Raw genomic sequence first — 26,157 nt, 5'->3', positions numbered from 1 at the left:
TCCAGCACCATATTAAATATAAATAATTTTCATAAAATTTCTCACACATAACTAGTAATATGGATAATTATTTTAGTGGTACAAAGACATTTTATTTTAATAATTATATCTTTATTTTTAACCTTCTATTTATGGCAAGTGATAATGTTTTCCCACTTACTTTTCTTACAGAAAATTTCCTTTAAACATATATATTAAATGGAGCATTTATGGAAAAATAGTACAGAGTGCTCATAGCTGTAAGCAAATGCATAAAATTTAGGGAACTCTGAAATACACACCATGATCCAAATGGCTTTATACCAAAAATGTAAGTATAGCTTAATATTAGAAAATATATTAGGAAAAAGTGATGTCAACAACATGGTAGAGTGAATATATAGGTAAGTGAAGATAAGATGTTACCTAAAAAAGGACTATTTTATTTATGAGACATTTTATACAAACTTCATGGTAACCACAAAACATAAATCTAGAGCAGAGACATGAAATATAAAAAAAGAGGTAACTGAGAAAAACATCATAGAAAACCACTAAACCAAAATGGCAGGCAGAATCACAAGGAAAAAGAAATAATGGAGAAATAGAGCAACCAGAAAACAAGATAAAATGGCAGTACTAAGTCTTCACCTATCAATAATCACCCTAAATGTAAATGGATTAAATTCACTAATCAAAAGACACAGAGTGGCTGGACTGATTAAAAAGCAAGACCCAACTGTATGCTGCCTCCAAGAAACTCACCTCAGCTCTAAAGACAAACATGGGCTCAGAGTGAAAGAATGGAAGATGATACTCCAAGCAAATGGCAGCCAAAAGAAAGTGGGTATAGACATACTCACATCAGACAAAACAGACTTCAAGCCAAAAAAGTTAACATGAGACAATAATGGACAGTATATAATGATAAAGGGATCATTCATCAAGAAGACATAACAGTTATTAATATATATGCACTTAATCTAGGAGCACAAAAATATATAAAACACTTATTAGCAGACCTAGAGGGAGAAACTGATAGCAACCCAGTAATAGTAGGGAATTTAACACTCCACTTACATCAATAAATAGATCATCTAGACAGAAAGTCAACAAGGAAACACTGGCCTTACGTGAAACATTAGACCAGATCGATGTGATAGATTTGTACAGAAAATTCCATTCCAATGCAGCAGAATACACATTTTCTTTCAAGTGTGCACAAAACTTTCTGAAGAATAGACTATATGTTGGGACATAAAACAAGTCTCAATAAATTTAAAGACTGAATTCATATGAATCATCCTTCCCAATCACAATGGTATGAAAACAGAAATAAACTGCAAGAAGAAAGCTGGAAAAGTCACAAATATGTGAGGCTGAACAACATGGTACTTAACAACTATTGGTTCAATGAAGAAATGAAAGAAGAAATAAAAAATTACCTGAAGACAAATAAAAATAAGAATATAAAATACCAAAATCTATGGAATGCAACAAAAGCAGTTCTAAGAGGGAAGTTTATAGCAATACAGGCTTACCTCAAGAAACAAGAAAAGTCTCAATGAAATGAGAACAATATTAAACAATCTAACCATACATGTAAAGGAACTAGAAAAAGAAGAACAAATAAAGTCCTAAGTCAGTAGAAGGAAGGAAATAATAAAGATCAGAGAGGAAATAAATGAAATAGAGACTAAAAACACAACAGAAAAGATCAATGAAACTAAGATCTGGTTCTTTGCAAAGATAAACAAAATTGACAAACCTTTAGCTAAACTAACTAAGAAAAAAGAGAGAGAGGAGGCTCTGTTAATAAAATCAATAAAATCAGAAACAAAAGAGAAGAAATAATAATGGATACCACAAAAATACAAAGGATTATAATAAAATATAATGAACAGCTATATGCCAAAAATTGGACAACCTAGAAATGGACAAATTCTTAGAATCATACAACTTTCCAAGACTGAGTCATGAAGAAATAGAAAATCTGAATAGACCAATCCCTAGTACAGAGATGGAAACAGTAATCCAAAAGTTCCCATGAAACAAAAGTCCACCAGAAGACCAGAGGGCCTCACAGGTAAATTCTACTAAATATTCAAAGAAGATTTAATATCTATCCTTCTCAAACTACTCCAAAAATCTTGAAGAGGGGCTTCCCTGGTGGTGCAGTGGTTGAGAGTCTGTCTGCCAATGCAGGGGACGTGGGTTCGTGCCCCGGTCCGGGAAGATCCCACATGCCATGGAGCGGCTGGGCCCATGAGCCATGGCCACTGAGCCTGCGTGTCCAGAGCCTGTGCTCTGCAATGGGAGAGGCCACAACAGTGAGAGGCCCGCGTACCACAAAAAAAAAAAAAAAAAAAAAAAAAAACTTGAAGAGGAAGGAAGACTTCCTAACTCATTTTTATGAGGTCAACATCACTGTGATACAAAAACCAGACAATGACCACACACACACACACACAAAATTACAGGCCAATATCTCTGATGAACATAGATGCAAAAATTCTCAACAAAATATTAGATTAATAAAACAATAGATTAAAAGTATAATAACCTTGATCAAGTGGGATTTATTCCAGGGTGCTTCAACTTCCACAAATCAATCAACGTGATACATCACTATAACAAAGTGAAGGATAAAAACCATGATCTCATTTCATAGATGCAGAAAAAGCATTTGAAAAGATTCAACACCCATTTATGATAGAAACTCTCAATAAAGTTAGTATAGAAGGAATGTACCTCAACATAATAAAGGCCATATATGACAAACCCACAGCTAACATCATACCTAATGGTGAAAAACTGAAAGCTATCCCCCTAAAGTCATGAACAAGACAAGGATATGCACTCTCACCATTCTTATTCAACATAATACTGGAAGTTTTAACTAGAGCAATCATGCAAGAAAAATAAGTAAAAAGCATCCAAATTGAAAAGGAAGAAGTAAAATTGTCACTATTTGCAGATGATATGATTTTAGATATAGAAAACCCTAAAGAATCCACAAAAAAAACTATTAGAAATAATAAATGAGTAAAGTTCCAGGGTACAAAATCAACATACAAAAATCGGTTGGGTTTCTATACACTAATAATGAGTTAGCAGAAAGAGAAATTAAGAAAATTCTATTTACAACTGCATCAAAAAGAATAAAGCACCCAGAAATAAATTTAACCAAGGAGGTGAAAGACCCGAAAACTCTAAGACATTGTTGAAAGAAACTGAAGAAGACACAAATAAATGGAAAGATATTCCATGCTCATGGACTGAAAGAATGAACATTGTTAAAATGTCCATATTACCTAAAGCAATCTACAGATTCAACGCAATCCCCATCAAAGTCCCAAAGACATTGTTCACAGAAGTAAAACAAAAAATTCTAAAATGTATATGGAACCACAAAAGACCCTAAATAACCAAAGCAATCCTGAGGAAAAAAGAATAAAGCTGGAGGTATCACACGCCCTGATTTCAAACAATATTTCAAAGCCATAGTAATCAAAATAGCATGGTATTGACAGAAAAAGATACATAGATCAATGGAACAGAATTGAGAGCCCAGAAATAAACCTATGCATATAGGGACAATTAATTTACAACAAAGAAGATAGTAAAGCATTTGTTAAAATTCAATTCCTGATTAAAATATTAACCTTAAGGATCTAGAAAAAAAGGGAAATTCCTTTGATAAAAGTCATCTTTAAGAAACCTATAGCCAACACCCAATTTAACATAGAAACACACTAGATGGGTTCACATTAAATCAGAAATAAGACAAAGATGCACTCTACAAGTTTACTGTTCAATAGTGTTCTAAAGGTCTAATCCAAGTTAACGAGACAAAAAGGACGGGGAGTGGGGAACTATTAGAAATTTAAAGGTAAGACAGTTACTATTTGCATATAATGTGATTGTCTTATATATGTGTACTGTGTATATATAAAATGAATATATGTAATATATTCAAGAAAATCAACTGAAAAACAAATACAAGTAATAAAAGAATTCAGTAAGTGAGCTAGTTACAAAGTCAATATATGAAAATCAATAGCATTCAGAAAAATTTTTAAATCTAATGAACAAAAAGATCCCATCCCCAACAGCAACAAAAGTTACATGTCCAGGAATTAAACTAATATGGAATGTGCAAGAATATGGAATGTGAGTGATTTAAACAAAGCCTGAATAAATGGGGGTAAAATACCATGTACCAGGATAAAAAGACTGAAGATTATAACGATGTAAATTCTTAAGATGTCAAATTGCTCTAGAAAGCAAATGCAACTCCAGTCTAAATCATAATATAGAATGTTTTATGGAATCTGATAAGCTGATTCTAATTCATCTAGAAAATATGTTAGAAAAGCCAGGATAATATGAAAAGCAAAACAAACAGTTGCCCTACAAAATATCAAAACATATAAAGCAAAAGTAGTCAAAAGTGTGTTGCTGACCCAATCCTATACACTGGGTATTTGTGTCCCCCCAAAACTCTTAAGTTGAAATCTATTGCCCAATGTGATGATATTTGGAGGTTTGGCCTTTGGGAGGTGATTAGGTCCTAAGGATGAAGCTCTCATGAATGGGATTAGTATCCTTATAAAAGAGACTCCAGAGAGCTCCCTTGCCTTCAATGCCATATGAGGACACAGCAAGAAGACAGCTGTCTATGAACCAGGAAGGGGCTGTCACCAGGTAACAAATATGCTAGCACTTTGATCCTAGGCTTCCCAGCCTCCAGAACTGTGAGAAATAAATAATATTGTTATAAGTCACCCAGTCTACTACTTTGTTATAGCAGCCCAAATGGACTAAGACACCCAGTGATAGATTATAGATCAATAGCATAAAACAGAGTCCAGAATAAGACTATAATAGGTGCCATTTCAAATCAAGTGAGAAAGGATGAAGAATTTAAAGAATGATATTGGGACAACAATAAATAAATAAATAAATATTTATTTATAAAACAACAACAACAACAACAACAAAAAAACAACAAAAAATCCCATGAAATTATAAATCTAACTCATACATTAAAAGCCTTACCAGAACGACAACACTATAAACGTTTTAAACTTATGTTGTTTTTCAACTTGCTTGAATCTAGGTTAGCAAAACCCAGAGTAAGTTTCTGTTGTTTGCAACCAAAAGGACTTGACTCAGAACCCTTACCAGAATTTGGCATATTTTTAAAAAATTGATACAGAAAAAAATACAATAAACAATAAGATAAGCAGCAATGAGGGCTTCCCTGGTGGTGCAGTGGTTGAGAGTCTGCCTGCCAATGCAGGGGACACGGGTTCGAGCCCTGGTCTGGGAAGATCCCACATGCCGCAGAGCAACTGGGCCCGTGAGCCACAATTGCTGAGCCTGCGCGTCTGGAGCCTGTGCTCCACAGAGAACAAGAGAGGCAGCCATAGTGAGAGGCCAGTGCACCGCGATGAGGAGTGGCCCCCGCTTGCCGCAACTGGAGAAAGCCCTCGCACAGAAATGAAGACCCAACACAGCCATAAATAAATAAATTAATTAAAAAAAAAAAAAAAGATAAGCAGCAATGAGAAAATATTAGCAATATGTAATCAAAGTATGAGTCTATATTATATTAAAAACTCCTATATATAAACAAAAAATACAAATAATACTGTAGAAAATTGGACAATACATATGAACAAGTAACTCACTGACAAAATATAAATATCTAATAAACATATGAAAAAAAGTTCAACCTCACTAGCAATAAAGAAACACAAATTAAATAACAAAGTAACATTTTTTCTGCTGAAGAAAAATGTGAAAATTTGAGAAAAATTAAGAAGACTCCAGTATTAACAAGATGTAAGGAAATGACCACTTTATAAACTATTGGCCAAATACAAATTAACCCTATCTTCTCAAAGGACAATTTGGTATAATGTCCACCAAAATTTTAAATTGGTATTTACTTTCTTTTCAGCAATTCCACTTCTAGAAATTTATCCTATGGAAAACATATGTACACAAGAATATAAATAAAACTACTATGTGTAATCATAAATACTGGAATAATCTAAATGCTGAAAAGAGAAATGGTTAAGTAAATTATAGCATATTCCTAGTAAGGAAGACTTTGCAGCAGTTAAGAACAAGATAGATCTATATGCATTAACACGGAACAATTTCCAGGATATAAAATTAAGTGGCAAAAGTCACAGACCAATATATTTATTATATTACTTATATTAAAAATGAGTCTATTAAAAATAGTTTTAAAACTACATGGTATATATAAACATTATATATATTTAAAGGATATATCTATAATAAAGTTTAAGGCAAAATGAAGGATCTAGAAAGATATATACCAAACCATTAAAGGTGTTTTTTTATTTTTTTATCTCCAGTAAGAAGAAAGCAATCAGAAGGATAAAAAAGGACTTTCTTGCCTTTTCTTCTATATATCAATACTTCTTTCATTTCGTATGTTTATGTATTATTTATATAATATAATATATTATTCAAGAAAGTGGGAGTAACACCAAACAAAAGAATCTGACAGGCAAAAACCCTCCAAATTTAAAATTTTAAACTAAATATTTTTAATTTTTCCACTCAAACATTATTAAATACTTTACTATTCAGACTTGAAATTCAAGAAAATATAACAAAATTTTCTTAGCAAAGGACTAAGAATTGGTATTTAATGTAATTATTCAAATTTGTAATGAAATTTAATAGGAGTACTTAATCCTAAGAGATTTAAGAAAGTTTCTACTTTATAAGGACACGATTTCATTATATTCATTAGTTCATAGTTTACTAACATCAACTGTCGATATTTTCTTTTGTTTTTTCTTTTTTTTTTTTGCGGTACGCGGGCCTCTCACTGTTGTGGCCTCTCCCATTGCGGAGCACAGGCTCCGGACGTGCAGGCTCAGCGGCCATGGCTCACGAGTCCAGCCGCTCCGCGGCATGTGGGATCTTCCCGGACCCGGGCACGAACCCGTGTCCCCTGCATCGGCAGGCAGACTCTCAACCACTGCACCATCAGGGAAGCCCCAACTGTCGATATTTTAAATGGAGACATATTCATTCAAAGGAAAAGCCATGAAACAACAGCAAAAACCCTTTTGTAGAAGTGTTTGTGTAAGCTCAGTGAGGTGTCCTTAGGCAGACTAACTTGCTGATTAGACTCAACATTAGGAAACCAATCTTTAATTCTATTCCAGTTTCATTGATTTAGAATCATGTGCCAATTTTAATGTTTTGGCCTCCTTTTCATAACGTGAAAGCCTTATTCTATAAATCTAAATATTCAAGCACGTTTAAAAACAAATGTTAGATATCAAATCTACCAAAATTCACCTGATTTTTGATAGATAAACTTTCCTAATGATAAAATTAACATATATATCTGGGGAAAAGTTAAATCAACCCATCACAACTTATAGTTACTGAATCAATTAGTTTCTAATTATTGAAAGAAATATACACCTCAAAGGAATGCTCAAATTATATTTAAGAAGTATATTTAGTAATCAGTAATAATAAACAAACTCAAATGTATTAAGATATAAATTATACTTGATGAAGAGAAATTCTAGAAAAACAAAGTCAAGTCTATACTCTGTACTTTTCTTCCAAACTAAATAAATGACAGAAAAGAATAACATATTCTAACCTTTCCATTTTGGATTCACTGTCAATTTTGTACTGTTCAAAATCTTGGCTAAGAGCCTGTAGTGTTTCTTGAAGGCTCTTTTCACGTTCTACACTTCCTTGATAAAATTTCATCTCTTTTTCCATCGCTTTCACTTTTTCTTCCATAGCCTTAAACTCATGAAGAATTAGATAGCTGACTCCACAGTACTTACAAACTTTTTCTTCTGGAGACATCTAGAAAATAGAACAGACATTTACTGAAATGATAGTTTTTTAATTCCAAAACATAACGTTCAGCTGAAGATGTTATTGTAACCATATTGGTTAAATGAAGTAAATGTATACTGTGCTATGCCATGGAGTAATACTTGCAACACTGCATACATCTGGATAAAATTTTAAAAACTGGCATGATATCGACTGACACAAAATCTTGGAATTAGAATAGGGTTGTTCAGAGTAATAATTTCTCCATGGTATCTCTAAGAAAGATTTACTCTTGAAATATTTTCCATAAAATAAAACTAAAAATGATGAAAACATCTTTACAATTCTTATTTTAAGATGACTTTTCCACGATGTGGGAATAAATCACTGGCCTTTCACTTCCAACTGCACTGTGATCCTGGAGATGTTTCTTAGCTTCTTCAGATCTCATTTCCCTCATTTATAAAATTATGGCATTGGGCCAAATGAACTCTAAGTTCCTGTTCAGTTTTTTAAGATTTTTATAGAATTTAACATTCTGTCATAAAACCAGATATAGGAGAAACACTTTGAACCTCATGTCTTCTGCCTAAATCAGATAGTACTTTTCCCCTCAGGTAGGTATGATTATACCTATTTTACACTTAAGGAAATGGGGACTACTGAAGTTAGATAACCAGCTGCTAAGTAGAGAAGTCGGCATTAAACCCAAGTCTATTTTAAAATCAGCACTTATGCCTGTAACCATTTGTATCATATTTATCTACCATATGAATGTCAGCTAAATCCTCTGACTTCCTTCAGATAAAATGCTTATATATCTTTGGCCAGATAGGGGCAGTGGAAAATGGAATTTTAGCAAAGTCAAGAGAAAGGTAATTCTTTTTTCTGTCTCAAGTATACAAATATTCTTCAAGTGGCCTCTACTTGTCTCGCTATTCACAAAGACAGGACAAAGCTTTGTTAAATATTTGCTCCAGGGCACTAAAACTCTTAGATTATACAAGGAATGCTTACTCTTAATGCAACCTCCCTTAGGACTGTAGAAACTGCTCCTATAACTGAGTGATGCCACCATATCTGCCTATCAATGCCATCCACCATCTGTGCCTATCCATGCCATTGTACCAGAGACGGTTGAAACAAACTAATAATAATTTTTGAGAGGGCAGACAGCGGAAGCAAGAAGAAGTACAACCCTGCAACCTGTGGAACAAAAACCACATTCACAGAAAGATACACAAGATGGAAAGGCAGAGGGATATGTGCCACATGAAGGAACAAAATAAAACCCCAAAAACAACTAAATGAAGTGGAGATAGGCAACATTCCAGAAAAAGAATTCAGAATAATGATAGTGAAAATGATAAAAAAAAAAAAAAAAAAAAAACCTCGGGAAAAGAGTGGAGGCAAAGATCGAGAATATGCAAGAAATGATTAAGAAAGAGCCAGAAGAATTAAAGAACAAACACCTAGAAGAATTAAAGAACAAACAAACAGATAAATAATACAATAACTGAAATGAAAAATACATGAGAAGGAATCAATAGCAGAACAACTGAGGCATAAGCACAAATAAGTGACCTGGAAGACAGAATGGTAGAATTCACTGCTGTGGAACAGAAAAAAGAGAAAAGAATGAAAAGAAATAAAGACAGCCTAATAGATCTCTGGGACAACATTAAACGTAACAACATTTGCATTATAGGGGTCCCAGAAGGAGAAGAGAGAGAGAGAGGACCCAATAAAATATTTGAAGAGATTATAGTCTAAAACTTCCCTAACATGGGACAGGAAATAGCCACCCAAGTCCAGTAAGTGCAGAGAGCCCCAGGCAGGATAAACCCAAGGAGAAACACGCTGAGACACACAGTAATCAAACAGACAAAAAGTAAACACAAAGAAAAATTATTGAAAGCAACAAGGGAAAAATGACAAATAACATACAAGGGAACTCCCATAAGGTTAACAGCTGATTTCTCAGCAGAAACTCTCCAAGCCAGAAGGGAGTGGCATGATATATTTAAACAGATGAAAGGGAAGAACCCATAACCAACATTATTCTACCCAGCAAGGATCTCATTCAGATTCTACAGAGAAATCAAAAGCTTTACAGACAAGTAAAAGCTAAGAGAATTCAGCACCACCAAACCAGCTCTACAACAAATGCTAAAGGAACTTCTCTAACTGGGAAACACAAGAGAAGAAAAGGACCTACAAAAACAAACCCAAAACAATTAAGAAAATGGTCATAGGAACATACATATCAACAATTACCTTAAACGTGAATGGATTAAATGCTCCAATCAAAAGACACAGGCTTGCTGAATGGATACAAAAACAAGATCGATATAAATGCTGTCTACAAGAGACCCACTTCAGACCTAGGGACACATACAGACTGAAAGTGAGGGGATGGAAAAAGACATTCCATGCAAATGGAAATCAAAAGAAAGCTGGAGTAGCAATACTCATCAGGTAAAATAGACTTTAAAATACAGAATGTTACAAGAGACAAGGAAGGACACTACATAATGATCAAGGGATCAATCCAAGAAGAAGATATAACAATTATAAATATATATGCACCCAAGATAGGAGCACCTCAATACATAAGGCAACTGCTAACAGCTAAAACAGGGGAAATCAACAGTACCACAATAATAGTGGGGGACTTTAACACCTTACTTACACCAATGGACAAACCATCCAAACAGAAAATTAATAAGGAAACACAAGCTTTAAATGACACAATAGACCAGGTACATTTTATTGATATTTATAGGACATTCCATCCAAAAACAGCAGATTACACTTTTTTCTGAAGTGCACACAGAACATTCTCCAGGATAGATCACATCTTGGTCACAAATCAAGCCTCAGTAAATTTAAGAAAATGGAAATCATATCAAGCATCTTTTGTGACCACAATGCTACGAGATTAGAAATCAATTACAGGGAAAAAAAAACATTAAAAAACACAGACACATGAAGGCTAAACAATATGTTACTAAATAACCAAGAGATGACTGAAGAAATCAAAGAGGAAATCAAAAAATACCTAGAGACAAATGACAATGAAAACACAATGATCCAAAACCTATGGGATGCAGCAAAAGCAGTTCTAAGAGGGAAGTTGATAGCAATACAAGCCTACCTCAAGGAACAAGAAAAATCTCAAATAAACAATCTAACCTTACACCTAAAGGAACTAGAGGAAGAAGAACAAACAAAACCCAATGCTAGTAGAAGGAAAGAAATCATAAAGATCAGAGCAGAAATAAATGAAATAGAAACAAAGAAAACAATAGCAAAGATCAATAAGACTAAAAGCTGGTTGTTTGAGAAGATACACAAAATTGATAAACCTTTAGCCAGACTCATCAAGAAAAAGAGGGAGAAGACTCAAATCAATAAAACTAGAAAAGAAAAAGAAGTTACAATGGACACCACAGAAATACAAAGCACCATAAGAGACTACTACAAGCAAGTTTATGCCAATAAAATGTATAACCTGGAAGAAATGGACAAATTCTTAGGAAGGTATAACCTTCCAAGACAGAACCAGGAAGAAACATAAAATATGAATACACCAATCATAAGTAATGAAATTGAAAGTGTGATCAAAAATCTTCCAACAAACAAAGTCCAGGACCTGATGGCTTCACAGGTGAATTCTACCAAACGTTTAGAGAAAATCTAAGACTCATTCTTCTCAAACCCTTCCTAAAAATTGCAGAGGAAGAAACACTCCCAAACTCATTCTATGAGGCCACCATCACCCTGATACCAAAACCAGAAAAAGATACTACAAAAAAAGAAAATTACAGACCAACATCACTGATGAATATAGATGCAAAAATCCTCAACAGAATACTAGCAAACAGAATCCAACAACACATTAAAAGGATGATACACCATGATCAAGTGGGATGTATCCCAGGGATGCAAGGATTCAATATACGCACATCAATCAATGTGATATACCAAATTAACAAACAGAAGAAGAAAAACCATATGATCATCTCAATAGATGCAGAAAAAGCTTTTGACAAAATTCAACACTCATTTATGATAAAAACTCTCCAGAAAGTAGGCATAGAGGGAAGCTACCTCAACATAATAAAGGCCATATATGACAAACCCACAGCAAACATCACTCTCAGTGGTGAAAAAACTGAAAGCATTTCCTCTAAAATCAGGAACAAGACAAGGAGGTCCACTCTTGCCACTATTATTCGACATAGTTTTGGAAGTCCTAGCCACAGCAAAGAAGAAAAAGAAATAAAAGGAATACAAATTGGAAAATTGGAAAAGAAGAAGTAAAACTGTCACTGTTTGCAGATGAGATGATACTATACATAGAAAATTCTAAGATGCCACCAGAAAACTACTAGAGCTAATCAACGAATTTGGTAAAGTAGCAGGATACAAAATTAATGCACAGAAATCTCTTGCATTCCTATATACTAATGATGAAAAATCTGAAAGAGAAATTAAGGAAACACTCCCATTTACCACTGCAACGAAAAGAATAAAAAAACCTAAGAATAAACCTACATAGGGAGACAGAAGATCTGTATGCAGAAAACTATAAGATACTGATGAAAGAAATTAAAGATGATACAAACAGATGGAGAGATATACCATGTTCTTGGATTGGAAGAACCAATATTGTCAAAATGACTATACTACCCAAAGCAATCTACAGATTCAATGCAATCCCTATCAAATTACCAATGGCATTTTTTTACAGAACTAGAACAAAAAATCTTAAAATTTGTATGGAGACACAGAAGACCCCGAATAGCCAAAGCAGCCTTGATGGAAAAACACAGAGCTGGAGGAATCATGCTCCCGGACTTCAAACTATACTACAAAGCTACAGTAATCAAGACAGTATGGTACTGGCACAAAAACAGAAATATAGATCAATGGAACAGGATAGAAAGCTCAGAGATAAACCCACGCACCTATGGTCACCTAATCTATGACAAAGGAGGCAAAGGTATACAATGGAGAAAAGACAGTCTCTTCAATAAGTGGTGCTGGGAAAACTGGACAGCTACATGTAAAAGAATGAAATTAGAACACTGCCTAACACCATACACAAAAATAAACTCAAAATGGATTAGAGACCAAAATGTAAGATGGGACACTATAAAACTCTTAGAGGAAAACATAGGAAGAACACTCTTATGACATAAATCACAGCAAGATCTTTTTTGATCCACCTCCTAGAGTAATGGAAATAAAAACAAAAATAAACAAATGGGACCTAATGAAACTTAAAAGCTTTTGCAAAGCAAAGGAAACTACAAACAAGACGAAAAGATAACCCTCAGAATGGGAGAAAATATTTGCAAATGAATCAATGGACAAAGGATTAATCTCCAAAATATATAAACTGCTCATGCAGCTCAATATTAAGAAAACAAACAATACAATCCAAAAATGAGCAGAAGACCTAAATAGACATTTCTCCAGAGAAGATATACAGACTGCCAAGAAACACATGAAAGGATGCTCAACATCACTAATCATTAGAGAAATGCAAATCAAAACTACAATGAGGTATCACCTCACACTGGTTAGAATGGGGATCATTGGAAAATTTACAAACAGCAAATGCTAGAGAGGGTGTGGAGAAAAGGGAACCCTCTTGTACTGTTGGTGGGAATGTAAATTGATACAGCCACTATGGAGAACAGTATGGAGGTTCCTTAAAAAACTAAAAATAGAGTTACCATATGACCCAGCAATCCCACTACTGGGCATATACCCAGAGAAAACCATAATTCAAAAAGACACATGCACCTCAATGTTCATTGCAGCACTATTTACAATAGCCAGGTCATGGAAACAATCTAAGTGCCCATTGACAGACAAATGGATAAAGAAGATGTGGTACATATATACAATGGAATATTACTCAAACATAAAAAGGAATGAAATTGGGTCATTTGTAGAGACGTGGATGGATCTGGAGACTGTCATACAGAGTAAGTCAGCAAGAGAAAAACAAATATCGTATATTAACGCATAAATGTGGAACCTAGAAAAATGGTACAGATGAACCAGTTTGCAGGGCAGAAATAGAGACACAGATGTAGAGAACAAACATATGGACACCAAGTGGGGAAAGTGGTAGGGGGGGTGGTAGGATGAATTGGGAGATTGGGATTGACATATGTATAAAATGGATAACTAATAAGAACATTCTCTATAAAAAAATAAAATAAAATTCAAAAAAAATTTTTATACATTAACGTTTTTCTCATTTAAACTTAAATAATAAAAAATTCAAATTAAAAACCATGATATAATACTATGGGATACAGGTGAATGACTACATCAATCACCTCACTGCCACTGACACCAAATTTACAGATTTATAAAAGAAGTTTGAAAGAAATCATAAATATAACCTGGTTCAAGCTCTGGATGGGTTCATTGAGACTATTCCAAGCTAGATAAGTTGTTATCCAGGCTCTATTTCAGCGTCCCAAGTGATGGGAAACTACTTTGTAAAGCAGCCTGTTCCATCCTCTGATGGTTTTGTCTATGAGGAAATTCTTTCTCTTGCTGACCCCAAATCTTCCTCCCTGCAGCATCCACAGGTCCTAAACCACCTGGCAACCATGAGGAATAACCCAGGCCTTATTCTAATATTTAAAGACAGCTATTAGGAACACTCTGTATCTTCTAATTCTCCAGGTCAACACTTCCAATTCCTTCAGCTGTTTCCCATATGACATGGTTTTGAATTTCTTCCTCATTCTAGATAATTTTCTCTGAACTTGTTCCAGTGTTCTCTATCTGTTTCAAGGTATGGCGCCCAGAATTGAATACTTCATCTGGTCTCACTAAAGCAGAATAAGAGACGATTCAAACTTCCCTCATTATAATATCTCATTAAAATAATACCATTAGTAACATCATCTTACTCAACCTTAGATCACAATGGTCTTTTGTATTTTTGGCAATTATATGTTGCTATTATATACTATAACTGGCTTTTATGTTAAATAAAGCCCCTATTTTAAAACACACTGCACTTGGGCTTCCCTGGTGGCGCAGTGGTTGAGAGTCTGCCTGCCAATGCAGGGGACACGGGGTGCCCCGGTCCGGGAAGATCCCACGTGCTGCGGAGCGGATAGCCCCGTGAGCCATAGTGGCTGAGCCTGCGCGTCCGTAGCCTGTGCTCCGCAACAGGAGAGGCCACGGCAGTGAGAGGCCCGCGTACCGCAGGAAAAAAGAAAAAAAAAAAACCACACTGCACTGTAAAACCATGTCTCATTATACTGAATATACCAATCCATTCCTTCCCACTTATTTCCCCTTTTGAAGAGAATCCACCTTCCATAGTCCTGGTTGCTCTGTGTGGTTATATGACTAAAACCCCCTCCACCCATCCACCCTACCATGGCTGAGTGGTGGATGAGGGTTGGACATAAGACCTAGAAGAACCAAGCCCTGAGCTGGGATGAGCCAGCTAGGCCTGTAAGTGTTGAAGACCAGGCAATTTGGACACTTTTAGGGTGGCCATAATAAAGAAGGGTCACGTGCAATGTACAGAGTAAGCCACATTATTGAGATGAGAGAGAAAAATGAGCAGACACATAGAGAGAAGATGAGAAAAAGACATTGTGGATCCAGAGTAAGAGAGGAAAATATGGAACCAGTCAGTGTCTCATACCCAGTGAACTTCCAATTCCTTACTTCAGTCCCTGCTGAGACCTAGTTGCCCTACTTGCCCTTCAGGATCCATGCCCAATCTTCCTCCACTATTCTCTTTTTCCCCTGAAGCTACCTATCCCTTACAACCAATAACCCTTATTCTATTATGTGAGCATTTGGCTTTTCAGATGCAAGGGCACAACAAGAAATATAACTGCAAATATAAATAAACAAAATATATTTTTTATGTATATATACACATACATATGTATGTTTTTTGCTTGTTTGGGGGTTTTTTTGAGGTACGCAGGCCTCTCACTGTTGTGGTCTCTCCCGTTGTGGAGCACAGGCTCTGGACATGCAGCCTCAGCGGCCACGGCTCACGGGCCTAGCTGCTCCACAGCATGTGGGATCTTCCCAGACCGGGGCACGAACCCGTGTCCCCTGCATTGGCAGGCAGACTCTCAACCACTGCACCACCAAGGAAGCCCCATATGTACGTTTTAAACTCAGACTTTAGTGACTTCAGTACCCAGAAAATTCTAAGCTTTGTATCTTCTGCAAAATTGATCCTTGCAAGTTGTTTTATTCATCTAATTTATTGATAAAAAATGTTGAATATGACTAAGTTGAGGCTATGGCATGTCATATCTGCTTGGTTGATACTAATCCACTACTCTGCACATTACAGATACAGCGCTTCAGCTGGTTATTAAACTACACAATTATTTGTGTAACCAGTTTGTATTTATTCATACTGTCTTTAGGAATATTAGGACAAACTTTGTCAAATGCCTTCATAAAGTCCATATGTTCTATGTCAACTACAGTTCCTGGGTCTAGTGACTTTACACAAAATGGAATGGCAAGGTCTACGTGCTGGTTCTCTTCAAGAACATAAAATTGGCTCAAGGGTTAGTATTTGCTCTAATATCTCCTCACAAATCACACCTTTTTTTCTTTTTATAAATGTATTTATTTTATTTACTTATTTTTGGTTGTGTTGGGTCTTCACTGCTGTGCACGGCTTTCTCTAATTGTGGCGAGTAGGGGCTACTCTTCATTGCGGTGCATGGGCTTCTCATTGCAGTGGCTTCTCTTGTTGTGGAGCATGGGCTCTAGGCACGCAGGCTTCAGTAGTTGCAGCACACAGGCTCAGTAGTTGTGGCTCGCAGGCTCCAGAGCACAGGCTCAGTAGTTGTGGCATATGGGCTTAGTTGCTCCATGGCATGTGGGATCTTCCTGGACCAGGGCCCGAACCTGTGTCCCCTGCATTGGCAGGTGGATTCTCAACCACTGAACCACCAGGGAAGCCCACAAATCACCCTTTAATATTATATTCTAGAATCCTGTCTGGGAGTTCACTGGTTGTAATTTATGGTCATTCTATACATGGAATGGTATTTGTACACTATCCTCTTACTCTCTACGCATTCTCAAAGATCATCAAGAGTGGCTTTGCAATCCCACTGAAAGGTACTATCAGTCCCCAGGAATATAATTCATCCAGGTCAAGAGATCTGAACTAATGCAGAGAATAAGGGTATTTTCTTACAATCCCTTTGCCCATCATGAGTTTTGGTTCCTTCTCATCAATTTGAAAATTATATTCTTACTCTAAGGAAATTTCATCCTTAACCTACTAATCACAGTTCTTTCCCTGCTCCTGGGAAAGTGCCATATCCTTATTTTAAATAAAACTCTTGCTGGATGGAGCTTATGTGCAGCCTGATGTACAAAATACAAACAGTATAAACTTCACAATTGTGAAAGCTATCAAAATGTTATTACACCATAGCAATCATGGTGGGGAAAGCTGAAAATAAGTGAAATATACATTTTGTAGAACAGGTCTTCTAAAAGTTCAGGAAAGGAAGCCAAAACATGATACTCATTATGATCTAGGAAACAAGACAAATTACAAAGTAATAGGTCCATAGGAGTAGACTCCATACTTCACTTAGCACAACCTGAATCACTGTGTAAAACAAATATATTGAACAAAAGCTTTCAATGCTATTAAATTGTAAATAGTTTTCTGTAAGTAAAACTGCAACAAGAAAATACAATAACGCTTTCAAATTCTTTGTATCTACATAGGCTAATTACTTAGGACGTTTCTGTGAAACTTGAGAAGATATGAAATACTAAAATTATGTTCCCAGATGAGGTAAGTAAAACTTAGATGTTTTTTGTGAAATATAATGTGTGCTTCATTCTTATAACTTGGTGATATATCATCTCATTGTGTAAGTAAAATAAGAACATGCTGTCATTCTTGAGAAAAGAGCTATCATTAGCAGGATGCTTTTGCTTTTTGCAAGATGCACTTTGGAGGAGGCATCAACAAATGCAGTATTTTAAACAAATGCAGAGCCATTTGAAAATAAATTGTAAAATAAACTTCTCAAATGTAGTATCTATACTTTTAAAATTATAGTTATTTAATATAAAAATGATGCAAAATTTTTAAAAGGTTAAATTAGGCTTCAGATCCTTTTCAAAACTCCTGTCTGTGCTTCAACTGGAAAAAACACTTAGTAACCTCCTGCTGTGCAAGCGAAGCATTCTCTGATCCAAAAATTGTTCTTCCTTCCTTTCCCCACCCATCCATGCTTTTTGTGCTTGCGTAAGGAGGAAAGAAACAGAGAAACTATTCCACTGCTGTAAAAATGACAGCAGTATAAAATGTTGACCTTTCTAAGAAGTTTTACATTAAAAAAAAAATGCCTTTACTCAAAACAATGAGTGTCTAGCTAGTGTATTTCATTCAGATTGGGAGAAACATTTTGAGGCAGGACAGTGGACCTTCTGAGTCATTAGCAACACAGACCACCTGACCATTTCATAAGGCCATCAAGACCCTTCCTTTCAATAAGTCAACTGGCTGCACCACCAATTTAAAAATCAATTTGGTAAAAACCATCTACCCAAAACCCCTAAACCTACATTCCCAGCAATATGGGTTTTTTTAGATACAGACAGTATTCTTCTCAAATTTATATGAAAAGGCAAAGGAACTAGAAAAGCTACAACTGTCTTGAAAAAGGATAAAATGGGATAAGCATTTTACCTGATTTCAAGCCATACTATTATATACTAATAAACACTGTGTAGTATTTGTCAAAGGATAGATGCATAGATCAATGGAGTAGAACAGAGAACCCAGATATAAATCTGTATAAATATGCCAAACTGATTTTTGGCAGAGGTGTAAAAGAGCAATTCAGTAAAGGAAAAATAGCCTTCTCAGCAAATGGTCCTGGAACAATTAGATATCCATAGGTTTAAAAAAAATTTAAAAAGGACCTCAACCTAAACCTCACACCCCATACAAAAATTAACTTACAGTGGGTCATGGACTAAAATGTAAAACATAAAAATTTGATTTCAGAAGAAAAAAGCTTAGGGGGAAATTCTCAGGATCTAAACTAGGGAAACAGTTTTTACACTTGATACCAAAAGCATGAACCATAAAAGGAAAAATTGATAACCTGAATTCCACCAAAATTTAAAACTTTTGCCCTGTAAAGAGGATGAAATGACAAGCTACAGACTGGGAAAAAATATTTGCAAGCCACATATCTGACAAAGGACTAGTATCTAGATTATATAAAGAATTCTCAAAACTCAACAGTTTGAAAAACATCCAATCAGAAAATGGTCAAAAGACATGAAGAGACATCTCACCTAAAAATATACAGATGATGGGACTTCCCTGGTGACACAGTGGTTAAGAATCCACCTGCCAATGCAGGGGACATGGGTTCAATCCCTGGTCTGGGAAGATCCCACATGCCATGGAGCAACTAAGCCCATGCACCACAACTACCGAGTCTGTGCTCTAGAGCCCGCGAGCCACAAATACTGAGCTCATGTGCCACAACTACTGAAGCCCGTGTGCCTAGAGCCCAGACTCCACAACAAAAGAAGCCACTGCAGGGAGAAGTCCATGCATGGCAACTAGAGAAAAGCCCGCGCGCAGCAACGAAACCCCAATGCAGACAAAAAAAAAAAAAAAAATTTTTTTTAATTAAAAATTTAAAAAAAGGACTTCCCTGGTGGTGCAGTGGTTGGGAATCTGCCTGCTAATGCAGGGGACATGGGTTCAGGCCCTGGTCTGGGAAGACCCCACATGCCATGGAGCAACTAAGACCGTGTGCCACAACGGTCTCTAGAGCCCATGTGCTGCAACTATTGAAGCCCACGTGCCTAGAGCCTGTGCTCTGCAACAAGAGAAGCTCACCACAATAAGAAGTCCACGCACTGCAACGAAGAGTAGCCCCCGCTCAATGCAACTAGAGAAAAGCCCGCACACTGTAACAAAGACCAACACAGCCAAAAATAAAATTTAAAAGAATTTTAAAAAATAATAAAAAAATAAATAAAAATTTAAAAAATTAAAATTAAACAAAAAGATACACAGATGCCAAATAACCACATGAAAAGATATTCAATATCATTAGCCATTAGGAAAATGCAAATTAAAACTTTAATGAGCTATCACTTCACACATATCAGAAAGGTTATAATAAAAACTAATGACAGTGGTACAATATATTTAAAGTTATAAAAGGGAAAAACCTACAATGAAGAATACTCTACCCAGCAAGACACTCATTCAGATTTGATGGAGAGATCAAAAGCTTTACAGACAAGCAAAAGCTAAAAGAGTTCAGCACTACCAAACCAGCTTTACAAGAAATGTTAACAGGATTTCCATAAGCAAAAAAAAAAAGGCCACAACTAGAAACATGAAAATTACAACAGGAAAAAGCTCAGGTAAACTCATAGTAAATATAGAAAATCAACCAGGCACAAAGCTAGTAGGAAGGTTAAAAGACAAAAGTAATAAAATCATCTATACCTGCAATAAGCAGTTAAGGGATACACAAAACAATCAGATGTAAAATGCTATGTCAAAAAGAATAATAATGAGGGGAGGAGAGTACAAATGCAAGGTTGTTAAAATACATTTGAAATTAAGAGATCAACAACTTAAAACAATCAAATATATATATATTGCTATATATAAATCTCATGATAACCACAAACCAAAAATCTATAATAGATACACACAAAAAAAAGAAAAAGGAATCCAAACATAGCACTAAAGGCAGTCATCAAATCACAAGAAGAACAAAAGAAGAAGAAAGGAACAAAAAAGACCTTAAAAAAATTAATAAAATGGCAATAAGAAAATACATATCAATATTACTTTAAGTGTAAATAGACTAAATGCTCCAATCAAAAGACATGGAGTGGCTGAATGGAAACAAAAACAAGACCCGTATATATGCTGCCTACAAGAGATTCACTTCAGATCTAAAGACACAAACAGACAGAAAATGAAGGGATGGAAAAAGGTATTCATTGCAAATGGAAATCAAAAGAAAGCCAGGATAGAAATACTTGCATCAAATAGACTTTAAAACAAAGAATGTTACAAGAGGCAAAGAAGGACATTACATAATGATCAAGGGCTTAATCCAAGAAGATGCAACAATCGCAAATATATAAGCACTTAACATAGGAGCATCTAAATACATAAAGCAAATACTAACAGATATAAGGAAGAAGTTGACAGCAATACAATAATAGTAGGGGACTTTAACACCCCATTTACATCAATGGACAGATCATCCAAACAGAAAATTAATAAGGAAACACTGGCCTTAATGACACACTAGACCAGGTGAACTTAATAGATACACATAGAACATTCCATCAAAAAGCAGCAGAATACACATTCTTTTCAAATGCACGTGGAAAATTCTCCAGGATAGTTCATGTACAAGGCCACAAAACAAGCCTTGGTAAATTTAAGAAAACTGAAATCATATCAAGCATCTTTTCCAACCACAATGCTATGAGACTGGAAATCAACTACAAGAAAAATAAACTGTAAAAAACACAAACATGTGGAGGCTAAACAATATGCTACTAAACAAGCAATGGTTCACTGAAGAAATCAAAGAAGAAATTTAAAAATACATGGAGACAAAAGAAAATGAAAACACAACAATCCAAAATCTACAGGATACAGTAAAAAGGCAGTTCTAAGAGGGAAGTTTATAGCAATACAAGTTTACTTCAGGAAACAAGAAAAATCTCAAATAAACAATCTAACATGACACCTAAGGGAACTAGAAAAAGAAAAACAAACAAAACCCAAAGTTAGTGGAAGGAAAGAAATCATAAAGAACAGAGCAGAAACAAATTAAATAGAGACTTTAAAAAACAATAGAAAAGATCAATAAAACTAAGAGCTGGTTATTTGACAAGATAAACAAAATTGATAAACCTTCAGCCAGACTCACCAAGAAAAAAAGAGAAAGGACCCAAATCAATAAAATCAGAAATGAAAAAGGAGAAGTTACAACAGACACCATAGAAATACAAAGGATCATCAGAGACTACTAAGAACAACTGTATGCCAATACAATGGACAACCTAGAAGAAATGGACAAATTCCTAGAAATGTACAATCTCCAAAGAATGAACCAGGAAAAAATAAAAAATATGAAGAGATCAACTACCAGTAATGAGACTGAATCCGTTTTTTAAAACTCTCAAAAAACAAAAGTCCAGGGCTTCCCTGGTGGTGCAGTGGTTGAGAGTCCGCCTGCCAATGCAGGGGACACGGGTTCGAGCCCCGATCTGGGAAGATCCCACATGCTGCGGAGCGGCTGGGCCCGTGAGCCATGGTTGCTGAGCCTGCGCGTCTGGAGCCTGTGCTCCACGATGGGAGAGGCCACAACAGTGAGAGGGCCACATACCGCAAAAAAAAAAAAAGAAAAAAAAAACAAAAGTCCAGGACCAGATAGCTTCACAGGTGAATTCTATCAAACATTTAGAGAAGAGTTAACACCTATCCTTCTCAAACTATTCCAAAAAATTGCAGAGGAACGAATGCTTCCAAATTCATTCTATAAGCCCGGCATAACCCTGATACTAAACCAAGACAAATATCACAAACCAAAAAAGAAACTACAGGCTAATATCATTAATGAACATAGATGCAAAAATGCTCAACCAAATATTAGCAAATTGAATCAAACAATACATTAAAAGGATCATATACCATAATCAAGTGGGATTTATCCCAGGGTTGCAAGGATTTTTCAATATCTGCAAATCAATCAATGTAATACACCACATTAACAAATTGAAGAATAAGAACCATATGATCATCTCAATAGATGAAGAAAAAGCTTTTGACAAAATCCAACACCGATTTATGGTAAAAACTCTCCAGAAAGTGGGCATAGAGGGAACATACCTCAACATAATAAAGGCCATATAAGACAAACCTACAGCTAACATCGTACTCAATGGTGAAAAGCGGAAAGCATTTCCTCTAAGATCAGGAACAAGACAAAGATGCTCACTCTCACCATTTTTGTTCAACATAGTATTGGAAGTCTTAGCCACGGCTATTAGATAAGAAAAAGAAATAAAAGGAATTCTAACTGGAATGGAGGAAGTAAAACTGTCATGGTTTGCAGATGACACAATACTATAGATAGAAAATCCTAAGGATGCCACCAAAAAATTACTAGAGGTCATCAATGAATCTGGTAAAGTTGCAGGATACAAAATGAATGCGCAGAAATCTGTTGCATTTCTATACACTAACAATAAACTATCAGAAAGAGAAATTAAGAAAACAGTCACATCAAAAAGAATAAAATACCTAAGAATAAACCTACCCAAAGAGGTAAGGAAAACTATACAACACTTATAAAAGAAACTGACAATGACACAAACAGATGGAAAGATATACTGTGTTCATGGACTGGAAGAACTAATATTGTTAAAATGACCATACTACCAAAGGCAATCTGAAGATTCAATGTAATCCCTATTAAAATACTAATGTCATTTTTCACAGAACTAGAACAAATAATTTTAAAATTTGTATGGAAATACAAAAGACCCCCAATAGCCAGAACAATGTTGAGAAAGAACAGAGCTGGAAGTATCACGTTCCCTGACTTCAGACTATAATACAAAGCTACAGTAATCAAAACAGTATGATGCTGGCATAAAAACAGAAAAAACAGACACACAGATCATTGGAGCAGAACAGAGAGCCAGAAATAAACTAACACACCTATGGTCAATTAATCTACGACAAAGGAGACAACAATATATAATGGAGAAAAGATAGTCTCTTCAATAAGTGGTGCTGGGAAAACTGGACAGCTACATGTAAAAGAATGAAACTAGAACATTTTCTAACATCATATACAAAAATAAACTCAAACTGGATTAAAGACCTAAATGTAAGACCGGAAATCATAAAACTCCTAGAAGAAAACAGGTGGAACTCTCTTTGACATAAATTACAACAATATTTTTTTGACCTTTCTCCTGAAGCAAAGGAAATAAAAGCAAAAATAAGCAAATGGGACATAATCAAACCTTTTGCACAGCAAAGGAAACCTTTGACAAAACAAAAAGACAATCTACTGAATGGGAAAAATATTTGCAAATGATAATATTGATAAGGGGTTAATAATCAAAATATAAACAGCTCACACAACTCAATATCAAAAAAACCCAAATAACTCAATTTAAAAATGGACATAAGACATGAATAAACCTTTTCCCATGGACAACAGGCACATGAAAAGATGCTCAACATTGTTAACCATTAAAGATATGCAAATGAAAAACCACAAGGAGATATCATCTCACACCTGTCAGAATGGCTGTCATCATAAAGAACTCAAAAAATGTGGGCAAGGATGCAGAGAAGAAAAAACCCTCATACACTGTTGGTGGGAATGTAAATTGGTGCAGCCACTGTGGCAAACAGTATGGAAGTTTCTCAAAAAAAACTAAAAATACAACTACCATATGATCTAGCAATTCCACTCCTGGGTGCATATCCCAAAAAAATGAAAACACTAATTCAAAAAGATACATGCACCCCAATGTTCATAGCAGCATCACTTACAATAGCCACAAGATATGGAAACAACTTAAGTGTCCATCAACAGATGAATGGATAAAGAAGATGTGAATGGAATACTACTCAGCCTTTAAAAAAAATGAAATTTTGCCATCTGCGACAACATGGATGGACTTGGCAGGTATTATGCTAAGTGAAATAAGTCAGACAAAGACAAATATTGTATGATATCACTTATATGAGGAATCTAAAAAATACAACAAACTACTGAATGTACCAAAAAGGAAAAATAATCACAGATAAAGAGAACAATCCAGTGGTTACCAGTGGGTAGAGGGAAAGGAAGACAGGCAAGATAGCGGTAGGGGATTAAGAGGTACAAACTACTATGTATAAAATAAATAAGCCACAAGGATATATTATACAGCACAGGGAATATAGCCAATATTTTACAGTAACTGTAAATGGAGTATAACCTCTAAAAATTGTGAATCTGTTGTACACCTGAAATTATATGATTTTGTACATTGACTATACCTCAATAAAAAAATTTTTTTAAACAAATGACAACATCAATGCTAAAGATGTAGAGAAACTGGATCACTCATACACTGCTGGTGAGGACGTAAAATGTTATAGCCCTCTGGAAAAGTTTGGCACTGCTTTGTAATTCTACTTGGGCATTTATCACAGGAAAATAAAAACATATGTTCACATAAAAACCTATACACGAGGGCTTCCCTGGTGGCGCAGTGGTTGAGAGTCTGCCTGCCGATGCAGGGGACACGGGTTCGTGCCCCGGTCCGGGAAGATCCCACATGCCGCGGAGCGGCTGGGCCCGTGAGCCATGGCCGCTGGGCCTGCACATCCGGAGCCTGTGCTCCGCAACGGAAGAGGCCACAACAGTGAGAGGCCCGTGTACCGCAAAAAAAAAAAAAAAAACCTATACACGAATATTTATAGCAGCTTTATGCATAATAGCCAAAAACTGGAAAAAAACTCAGATGTTCTTCAACAGGTTAAACAAATTGTACTACATTCATACCATGGAATGCTACTCAGCAATAAAAAGGAATAAACTACAGATAAACACAACAACAATATGTATAAAACTCCAGAGAATTACAGCTGAGAGAAAAAAAGTAATCTCAAAGACTACATATTGCATGATTCCATTTTTATAACATTCTTGAAATGACAAAATTATTGGAGACCAGATCAATGGTTCCCAGGGGTCATGAACTGGAAGAGGGAGAGTGGAGGTGTGTAAAAGGGGAGGCTGAGGTGAATGCAGCTATAAAAGGGTAACATGAGGAATCTTTGTTGTGACAGAATCCTTAACTGTGTAAATGTCGATATCCTGGTTGTGATATTATAGTATAGTTTTGCCAGGTGTTACCACTGGAGGAAGCTGGGGAAAGGGTACATGAGATCTCTTGGTATCATTTCTCACAACTGCTTGTGAGTCTCCTACAATGATCTCAAAATAAAAAGTTTGATTTAAAAATAATAGAATACTGTAGGAGACTTTAACACCCCACTTTTCATCAAAGGATAGATCATCCAGAGAATCAACAAGGAAACACAGGCCTTAAATGATACATTAGACCAGATGGCCTTAATTGATATTTATACGGCATTCTATCCAAAAGCAGCCAGAATACACATTCTTCTCAAGTGCACACAGAACATTCTCCAAGACTGACCACATGCTGGGC

At 35.6% G+C, this 26,157-nt stretch overlaps 1 protein-coding gene across 1 annotated transcript in view; it reads right to left on the bottom strand.

The window, feature by feature from the left end:
* The window catches only part of LEKR1 (leucine, glutamate and lysine rich 1), a 270,909-nt gene that overhangs the window by 226,665 nt on the left and 18,087 nt on the right, over window positions 1–26,157 (bottom strand). The window contains exon 4 of the mRNA XM_032630652.1: window positions 7,652–7,866. Coding sequence (XP_032486543.1) covers window positions 7,652–7,866 — 215 coding nt within the window. The remainder of the gene's footprint in view (window positions 1–7,651; window positions 7,867–26,157) is intronic.

This window comes from Phocoena sinus, chromosome 4 (genome assembly GCF_008692025.1).
Source record: "Phocoena sinus isolate mPhoSin1 chromosome 4, mPhoSin1.pri, whole genome shotgun sequence".
NCBI classification, from domain to species: domain Eukaryota; kingdom Metazoa; phylum Chordata; class Mammalia; order Artiodactyla; family Phocoenidae; genus Phocoena; species Phocoena sinus.
This window is presented reverse-complemented; position numbering and strand designations above follow the sequence as displayed.